Source organism: Lonchura striata, chromosome 5 (genome assembly GCF_050655825.1).
Source record: "Lonchura striata isolate lonStrDom1 chromosome 5, ASM5065582v1, whole genome shotgun sequence".
Lineage (NCBI taxonomy): Eukaryota > Metazoa > Chordata > Aves > Passeriformes > Estrildidae > Lonchura > Lonchura striata.
In genome coordinates, this window is record NC_140707.1 from 12323795 (window position 1) to 12334041 (window position 10247).

The 10247-nt window shown below is 44.9% G+C and overlaps 1 protein-coding gene across 2 annotated transcripts in view; it reads right to left on the reverse strand.

Moving 5' to 3' along the window:
• The window catches only part of PARVA (parvin alpha), a 63093-nt gene extending 54212 nt beyond the window's left edge, over window positions 1–8881 (reverse strand). Inside the window, exon 1 of one of the 2 annotated variants that reach the window (XM_021527536.4) lies at window positions 8668–8881. In XM_021527536.4, the coding sequence (XP_021383211.1) occupies window positions 8668–8803 (136 nt within the window). In that variant the 5' untranslated portion in view covers window positions 8804–8881. Of the gene's footprint in view, window positions 8221–8667 lie in introns of those variants that run through there. The other variant, XM_021527537.3, reaches the window with a different exon arrangement.
• Between the last annotated feature and the right edge of the window lie 1366 nt (window positions 8882–10247).

Genomic DNA, 10247 nt, shown 5'->3' on the forward strand with positions numbered 1-10247 from the left:
ATACAGCTCTGCCAGCACAACTCACTCTTGACCAGTCACATCCCTGGGTTTTTTCTGGCCCTTGGTTTTCTCTGGCCTGAGCACAGCTTTCCAAGTGGTAGTTGCAGAGTAGACTAAAGATTCACAAAAGGCTATTGATCTGATTCTTGCTTTTGGTCCAATACATCCTTTGTTTGTATTTCAGTTTGGTCACTAAAGTGAATTAACTCTCTGGGACACTCAACACACATACACACCCAATTCCAACAGGGACAAGGGTATTCAAGCCAAATAACGTCAGCTATTAGTAAGTATTAGCACACCAAGCAGAAAATGCATGATGATACATGTGGAGAGCAAGCCTTGCTACTCAGTGCTCCATCTGCAGCCACACACACAAGAGCAGCACAGGAACTACCAGGAGCATCACAGGAACTACCCACAGAACACACAGAGAGCAAGCTATGCCTTCAGCCCCAGCCCAGCTCCTCATTTGGAAGAGCTGCAAGTGAAAATGTGAAGCACTATAAAATAGCCTGCCTTGCAGCTCATCCTCTCTCAAGTAAAATGGCATTACACTGCTTCCAGCACAGCTCTGACTGCACCACCTGCAGTGGCAACTGGCCTTTCAGGATGTCTTCTTTTGGGGTTGGCTGCAGTTTAGCTGATAAAACAGCTTATTGTTAGGGATACAACAACAACTGTATTTGACTAGGAACTGGTGTGGGGAGGAAAAGGAACAGGACAGAAGCAGCAGGTGGAAATACAAGATGATTTTAGGTACACCTCAACCACTAAAGATTTTCTAAAGTTTCACTTCACAAAGAACTGTGTCCCTGCAACTGCTGACTTCACCCACAGCAACAACAGCATTCTGCTCAAAAAGACTGCAGAACTCTGGATTAAGTTATTAGGAAGCACTTGATCTTGGATACAGTGACATAACAAACTGGACTGTCCTTATCTTAATCTCCGTGAGAAAGGCAGAAGCCAAGCATTAAACTATTTGCTCTGCAGGGAAGACATCATTTAATGGTTGTGAAAGGCAATAAAGAAAGAGAATAAAAATTAGCATACATCCCAGAGATTCTGTCCAAGGGAGACTTCCAGAAGCACAGACCTGTACTTACTGGAAGCTGCCTTTAAGGTGAGGGGTTTCAGGAGATACAAAGCCCACAAGCAGTAATCAAATCCAGTGAGAACTTTTCTCTCTGCCAGTCTTGGCCTCTAGGTCTTCTCTTACCTTCAGGGCAGATTCCTTTAAATGCTACAGGAAACATCAGAGTTCTAAAACTCCAGATTCTCTTGACAGCTCACTCACTCCACTGAGGACGAAAACTTTATCCTCAGTTAAGTACCTCATATTTATTCCACAGCATTACTTGATTATATCCATCTTCACTCTGCAAACTATATATATGGTTTTATGAGTATGATCTAAGGGAATGCATGTTTTAAATCTGGAGATGTAAAGGAAAAATTAGCACTGAAACAAAAGTGCATCAATCTGAGCGGAGTGCATCATCCCTAACTGTTTCTGTTGTGTTGGGTTTCTTTTCCATGTCTCCATCCTGTAATCTGAAAGCACTGGAGGCTCTTCAACAAATTGTTCAATGTATGCTTATTTTTAGCTGAAACCTCAGCTCAGATGATGAAGGAATTATTTAAATAGGAAAAAGGAGATAAAAGGCATACTTCTGCAGCAGCTGACCATGTAATTTAGGCTACTTTTGCAAGTCAAATGTGAAGATTGAGTTCAGTGGCTCCGCTGCCCTCATGCAGGTAGTCAGAGAATGTAGAATTCATGGCTGGTTTGGGTCAGAATAGGAGATCAAAGCCCAGTGCCCTGGTACATGGCAGAAATGCCTTCTTTACAATACTAACAGGGAAGGGCAAACCAACAGAATTTGGTATAAGCTTCACAACAGCTTCATAATCCTAACAGATGTCACAACAGACATTTTACAATTTCACAAGATGTCTCTGATGACCTACGTGATTCACATGTGGGCCACTGGAGATATGCAAGATCCACACAGACTCACTTTTAGCCCCCATTGCTTTCAAAAAACATTTCAGGCATTCAAAATACCTCATAGGACTAAGTTTCAGAAAATAATCATGCACAGCCTGGCTCCATGTTCCCTCACTGCATGCAGGACTCCTCCTGCCTGCAGTGAGCCACCATCGTGGGCTCCTTTGCCTCCTCTCTGGCTCACAAGAGGTTGGCACTGCTGTGCTTTGTTAATCTCAACACTGCCAGCACAATCCTGTACCTGTGTGATCGAACCCCTCTGCACCTGCTAGGAGGCACTCACATAAAGCAGGCATGCACACACTCAGCATAACTCTGGATATACACTCAAAATAATCTGCCTGGCAAAAAAGCTGGCACCTGGGACTCACATGTTCCTGCAGATTTGAGTTGTATATGAGACACACGAACCGAGCATAACCAGACTGGGCCCTGCACAAATATCTGACTGCAATAAGGAATAATTTAAGAATAATTTTAGGATTATCTTTTACTTTCGAGATTCAGAAACACTTTCACAATATTTTTATGTCTTTCTCTGAACCAGCTGGAGCCAGAGGCTATTAAAAAAGGGGGATGAAGAAAGCTCCAGGTGGGCGGAGCCCGGCTGGACAGATGCTGAACAGCCCAAAGCAGCAGGGCCAAGCTGCCACCCACATTCATCCCCAGGAGCTGCATCTCCAGCCCAAGCAACAGGAGGATGCTCAGCTTTCAGAGGCAATGCTCTTCCTTTCTGTTAGAACTCAAAATGTCCCTCAGATATTTCTGGATGTTCCAGGTCCAGGTCAGAAGCATTTGAGACCCTGGCAGGCAACTAGAAACAGCTGTGATTTTGGGTTTGAACCATGGAATGATTTACCAACCTTGCAGGTAGAACAAGAAGTCACAAAAGTTTAGATATTAAAGTAGAAGTAGTCACAAAGTAAAGGGAAGAATTTTTGAGTGCTGTACGGGGGGGGGGGGGGGGTTGGTTTTGTACATGGGGGTCAGAGGTTTTAAGATAGAGGGAGGATGGGGCAGGCTTGAATTCCTCTTTCTCCTTCCTTACCTCCATGGTCTTAGGAATGTTAGCACTCACAGATTAGTTTAGAGTAGGAAAGCACCATTTAATATAAGTAATGGACATTAGAGAAAACCTATAACACGTATTGTATCATATAAAAGATAGCACCAGCCCTGGGCGGGGGGAGAGAAAAAAAAGATAAGAGACAAAAAAGATGTCAAAGTGTTTGTGTGCCTTTGCCTGGCCCACTGAGCAGACTGCAGCAGCTCCAAAAGACAATCTTTTAAATTAACTTAAAATAAACTACTTTAAGACCAAACAACAAGAAACTACTGAGCCTTTCTTTAAAAACACAAGTTAAAAGAGAGATTTTTCCACCACACGGAGCCACCCCAAAGATTGCTCCAACACTTTCCACCAAGCAATCCCTTCCACCACCACAGCACAGGTCTCCCCAGATATGCCCTGATGATTTGGTTTCAAAGCACACCAACAACACCAAGGTGCTGTCCTCCTGGGGGGTTTCTCTCCTACCACCTCAAGCAGTGAAGTGACAACAAACAAAGCATGTGGACCTCCTCTCTATTCTTCTGTTTAATCTTCCCCAGCACTGGAGTATTTTATCTACTTAAGAGAACTTGCTCCAAGGCAGTAATTCCTTCAGTGGCGATGCTAACAGGTTTTGCCCAGCATCACCAGGGGCACGGAAATGTGTGGCACAAAATGCAGGGCAAAGATTCTGAGCACATTCCAGTTCCCGTGCAGTGAGTTTGGTGGAGAAACATGTCAGACAGCAAAAGCAGCTGCTCAGTCACTCTGATGACACTAGAAGGCCTAGGGGTGATGTAGTGATATGTACAGTGAAAGGCAGAATGTGAGAAGCATTGATAAGAGTGACAATAAAGCCTTCCCCACATCTTCCCTTTCACAAGAGACACCACATGCCATCCTCCGAACACCAGCATGACATTAGTACCCAGTGGTTCATTTTCATCATTCATGCCATACATTAGCAAATATGATGATAGGACACAGATCAGTTCCTTCCAGCTCCCGCTTTTAAACATAGCATCAGGGAAGAGCAGAGAAAAAGAAAAGCCTGTGCACTGCAGAGTGTTTCAGCCAGCCTAGAATCTCTCACACAAACATCTACTGACACAAAAACAGCCAGCTTGAACCAGTGAATTTGGTGGAGAGCAATTGTACGGGCTCAGTCAGTTTTCCAATTGATGTGACATTTGCAATTGCTGTGCAGTAAGTTGCAGAAACAAGTCCAAAGAAAATTAGTCTATAGAAATCTAGCAGAACACTTCTACACCAAGAAATAAATTTATTTCCATTGGAAAAGGCCCTGAGCAAGACCAAGGCATGATCTTTCTGCCAGTGAGCCACACAGCAAAGCGTTTTACTCATGGATTGCAGAAAGAAAAACATTTTACATAAACACCTTAAAAGCTTTCATCAGCCTACATTTACTCTTACTTTGTAATCTTAGATTTTTCCGATTCCATTTTATTCCATAAAATACATAATGTAAAGATTAAGAAAGTTAAGGCTATTATCAAAATCCACCAGAACTTACAATATTTTACACTGTTAACATACTCTTCCCTGAGGCACACAGAGAGGAGCACTGCCTACTGTGACCTCACATACCAAAATTAAATCATAATAAGACAAACACAAAAAGAAGAAATATTATAAGTGGAGGACAGCAGAAAATTCATTCTTTCTTCTGCCCATCAACCCCAAATAAACCAGGCAGAAGAGCAGTCAAATTACTGAAATTGATGTCACATCAATTGGAAAACTGACTGAGCCCGTACAATTGCTCTCCACCAAATTCATGGGTTCAAGCTGTCTGTTTCCCATCTGCTCCTCTGCAATTTAAGCAATTCTGAACTTCACTCTCTGTACCCAAATGTGTCACAGATTTATCAGCACGTCAGCAGCCAATTCTTTACATTCTCCACTAAGGTGAGCTATTAGGGGGAGGAAATTTTCTGTGTTTATAATTGCCAGGCCAGGAAAATTCGAGGACAATCACACATGACCTTACTAAATCCACCATGAAAAATTCATTAGATAACACAATCACCCCTCCCCATCTTTTTAAAAAAAGGCCATTTTGTTATCTTCTTACATGCGTTTAAAGACATGTTTAGTACACAGTACAGAATACTATAGCAAGCTTACAAAAAATCTAATTTGTGGGTTTTTTTTCTGCTCATATGATGAGCTCCATCGTGTATCTGAACTCCTGATAGATAAGGACTGGGATGCCTCACTAGCATTTATGGGATAGCCAGTCTTTAAATGCCTTTCAGCAATGAAGGGGACAGAACCTTATTAAAAACCACTAATAACTTTTGCATACTGCAGTTCAGTTTGCAGACAGGCTGTCAAGTATTCCAGTCCTTGTTCACAATTCTCTCAGTGCCTAAAAAAGCTAATTTAATTAATTCCAAACATCCTTAAAAATTTATAATTTTGCTACCTCAACAGAATGTATGCTCCATTTAAAGATGTAGCTGCAGATGCTCTCACAGGGAAGACCACAGTACAATGTTCTCATCCTTGAATTACACCACTGGTGATGAGATGCTGTAAATGAAAACCAGACTACGGCTCTACGTGACAGACAACAACATAAACAAATCTGAGCTCCAACCTCCAGATTTTATCAAGTATTCTCTAATATTTAATGGCAATGTATTTGCCATATTAACATATGTCTTATGGTATGACTAATCCGTGCTTACATCATGTGTGATATCTCAAGTATTTCAGGTTACTCTCTTTCTTTTGGTCAATAACTTGTGCTCTGATATTAGAGAATTCATTTCACTCGTCTAGACTACCCTCACCTCTTCCACTGGTGGACCTCCACCATTGCCAAGAACTTTGAAATGCATAAGCAAATGTTTGCTGTATATTTTATATATATATTTATGCATATAAATTAATGTCAATACAGAAACTGCATTTTATGTTGTATCATAAACTATTTTACACCTGAAACTACATAAACTTTACTCTTTTCATAAATAATCTGCGTTACTCTTCATCATAAAGTCACTTCAGAGCCTAAAAGATTTTCATTTGGTGAAGCATTTTGGCTCTGTTGTTGCAATATACAAAAATGTAGTTCTGACAATGATCAAAACACCTGTTGATGACAAAAATACAAAACTCACAGATGTGTAATTGTGTATCGCCTACAACAGTTAACTACACATACAGCAGAGATGGTACTAAAGTGCAACCAGCATAGTCCCTACAAAAGACAAAACATTTTTGCATTATTAAAAACCACCAGTTCTTAGACCTTGTGGTAAAACAGTGAAGGAAATCAATATGCTTCTGTGCTCTGTGTAACAGCAGAATTTACACCAACTGAAAGACATGCAAATTTTCAGTTGTCCCTCATTTATCCTGAGTTATTCTGAACATTTTCCTATACATCCTGCGCATAAGCAGTTGAATAACCACTTGCACTTCTATGACCAAGACCCACCTCCATAGGAAACCTACCACAGTTTGGTTAAAACAGGAAAAAAAAACCAAAACTCAGATCCTAGACCAACAAGCAATCTGACCTCTGAAATTCCTAGCTAGGCTTCAAAAACACCTGGAGCCCTACAAAAACAATAAGCACAACTTACGATGGAAGCTACGTGGGCCACAGCCAGCAAGAACAATGCTTATTAATAGTTTGCAAACTTGTATTTCTTTTTAGTAGAGAAAAATTAGGAACTAAGAAAGAGGACAGGCTTCACAGTAAGGCTGAAGCCACCTGAATGTGTTAAAACCCATAAATCAATAAACAGAAAGATAAGATAGCATACTATCAATTTCACCTCTATATACGCTTCTACCAAAGAAATGTCAAAAATATACAGGCAAGTAAAAAGGATACTAAGGTGAAATTAATACAATACATTTTCGTCCATCAGCAAATAACAGTCCTTACAAAGTTAATAAAAAAAACCCCAGCTCTCTAATCCAGTTATTTTTAGATAGACCTTAGAAAATTGGGAAACGCAAAAGACAAGGACAATTCAGTTTCCAAATTTCAAAAGCATAGACCATGATAATGAAATGGCAGGTGCAGGTTTTAATCAATACGTGTAATGCATTAATAAGAAGTATGATTTCACAGAAGACATCTTTTTGTAAGATTACAAGATAGTGGATAAAAGCAATTGCTGCCTCTGAAGGTTTGCTGGAGATTTCTGACTTCAGGTATCTGTCACTAAGGAAAAAAGTATTTAATAGTAAAAACAGTACTAACGACAATATAATGGACATACTCAAACTGCCACAAATAGGCTTAAAGGTCTCTATAAACATACCTACAACATGGACTCATCAAGGAAGATTTTTGCTAGCTCAGTGCTGCTGATAGTCATAAATACTCTAACAGGATAATTTTTAAAAATAGGTAATTGAGTTGTCATTCTTTACTATTTCATCAACATCTGGTCCATCTGAAATGACCAGAAAAAGACAAATAATGTGAGCACAATCGTGCAACATGGATTTAATCGAAAAGCAAGACTGCACATCACAGAAACATGACGTGATAGTTAAGAGAATGAGGAGCTGTACGCTCCCAAGTTGTGTCATTCTCGTCCACAGCCCTGGCGCTTCTCCAAAACACTCTGTGTCTGGCTTCAGTGCCCATGTGCACACGAGGAGCAAGGGGTGCTGAGCCTCACACCCTTCTTCACACTGGCAAGCAATGAATTTTGCTAGAAAGCCTGTTTTGAAGCGACTGTTATGTTGTCTCTATTTGCATCATATTTAAATCAAGTTCAGCTGTCAAAACGATGGGTGAGCAAGGTTAAATTCCAATTCTGTCTCTCTCAAGGGGTTTCATATAGGAAAATTCAGCGGGGGGGCGGGTATTAATTCACAAGTACGGACAAAGAACCGGACTGTTGTATATGCTGAGTCCTGTAAAGGTTCGCTGTGGCCAGGCAAGCCTTTTGCTCAGCACAGGGATCCCTGCATTGCCCGCGAGCGCTGCTATGGATCCCCACCAGCGGCGTGCATCACACAGAGCGCCGTGCGCTGACCACACCGCGTTACACAGGGCTCAGCACACAAATCCTGCCCAGGGAAAACCCATCCCCGGGCGCTCCCAGGGAAAACCCATCCCCGGGCGCCCCCAGGGAAAACCCATCCCCGGGCGCTCCCAGGCCTGCGGGGCCCGCCGGCCGCCCGGCCCGCTGCGGGCAGCGCTCCTTCCTTCCTTCATTCCTTCCTTCCCCGGCCGGGCCCGCACACAGACACTGGACACAGACTCGGAGCGGCCCCGGGAGCGGCCCCGGGAGCGGCCCCGGGAGCGGCCCCGGGAGCGGCCCCGGGAGCGGCCCCGGGAGCGGCCCCGGGAGCGGCCCCGGGAGCGGCCCCGGGAGCGGCCCCGGGAGCGGCCCCGGGAGCGGCCCCGGGAGCGGCCCCGGGAGCGGCCCCGGGAGCGGCGGGGCCGGGGCGGCTCCTCCCTCGCCTGCCCACCGCGCTCCGCACGTCCTTCCCCGCCAGCCCCTTCCTCCCGCTCCCCAGAGCTTTTCCTCTCCCCCTGTCTCCTCCCCCCCCACAGCAAGGTAACTCCCAGGAAACGTGCAAGCCCGTCGTTAATTTTTACCTTCTTTCGCTTTTTTCCTCCTGGCCAGCGTGCCGCCGAGCTTGCCCAGGAAGGAGTCATCCTTCTTTCTGGAGGGGGGCGATTTGGGGGTGGGGGACTTGGGGGACGAAGGGGATTTCTGCGGGGAGGTGGCCATGCTGGGCCAGCCGCCGGCGCTGGGGACGGAGCGGGCGGCTCCGAGGCCGCGGTGCCGTGGGAGGCTGCTCCCGGCTCTGAACGGAAGCGGAATTATTTCAAGCATTTGAGGCAGCTCCTGCTCCGCTCTCCCGGCTCTCCCGCTCCTTCCCTCCCTCCGCCCGCCCTCCCTCCCGCCGGGGAGGGCCCGCTCGCCTCGCCCGGCTGCCGGTGGCCGCGGGCGGTGCGGGAGCCGCGCTGCGCTCCCCGCCGCGGCTCGCTCGCTGTGCGGGGGCCCGGCGCCTCGCCCCCCGCTCCATCCTCCACCCCTGGGCTGGGTGGGTGAGTGGCCCGGCTGGGTGCCGGGTAGCGTGCCGAAAGGGAAAGGTGGATACGGACACCGTGCCGCTCATCCTCGGCTACCCCAAGGGGAAGGGCCGGAAGGATGGAGTCGCAGCTACGTTCTGTGCTCAGCACCCACAGAAAAATGGAATCGCGGTCCGGGTTGGAAGGGGTCTTAAAGAAAATCTAGTTTACAACACAGTGCCATAGGCAGGGACACCTACAATTAGACTTGATTGTTCAAAGTTCCATTTAACCCGGCCTTGAATGCTTCCAGGGATGGAATATCCAAAGCTTCTCTGGAGAGCTTGTTCCAGAGCCTCACCACCCTCCCTCCCAACAAAGAGATTTTTCTTAATATCTTGTCTAAACATACACTTCTTCAGCTTAAGACTATTTCTCCTTTTTCTGTCACTACCTGCCTGGGGCAAGCACATTTATCTCCCTCTCAGGATTTTCATAGAGGTGCACAGAGAGAAATGAAAGAGAAAACAATTTCTGTTCCTTGTTTTTCCTATGTGGAATGTGTGTGGAGAATTGTTTACCTGGAGTGATTGCTTGGTTGGATTCAGGTGAGGATTGTTTGAGCCTGATGGCCAATCCAACCCACCTGGGGCTGGGCTCTCAGAGAGGGTCACGAGTTATGTTAAATAAAGTAGTATGTAGTTTTAGTATCCTCCTTTTATATAGTATATTGATGTATTTTAGCATAGTTATAATAAAGAAATAATTCAGCCTTCAGAACTGAGTCAGACATCGTCATTTCTTCCCATTGGGTTCTCCTGCATTTACAATACCTGCCCTTGCAAGAAATCCCTCTCCAGCTGTCCTGTAACCCCCCCTCTAGGTACAGGAAGGCTGCTAGGTCTCCTTGAAGCATTCTCCAGGCTGAACAACCCCAACTTTCTCAACCTGTGTTCATGGGAGAGGTGTTCCAGCCCTCTAAGCACCTTGGTAGCCTCCTCTAGACATGCTCCATCAAGCTCATCTCTCTTGTGTTGGAGGCGCCAGATCTGGACACACAAAAGAACTTATGAAGTAATAAAATGTCACTGAATAGTTTCCTGCAAATTCAAGCTTACTACATACATTTCAGTCTGGATAACATTTTGGAAAGCTCTTCT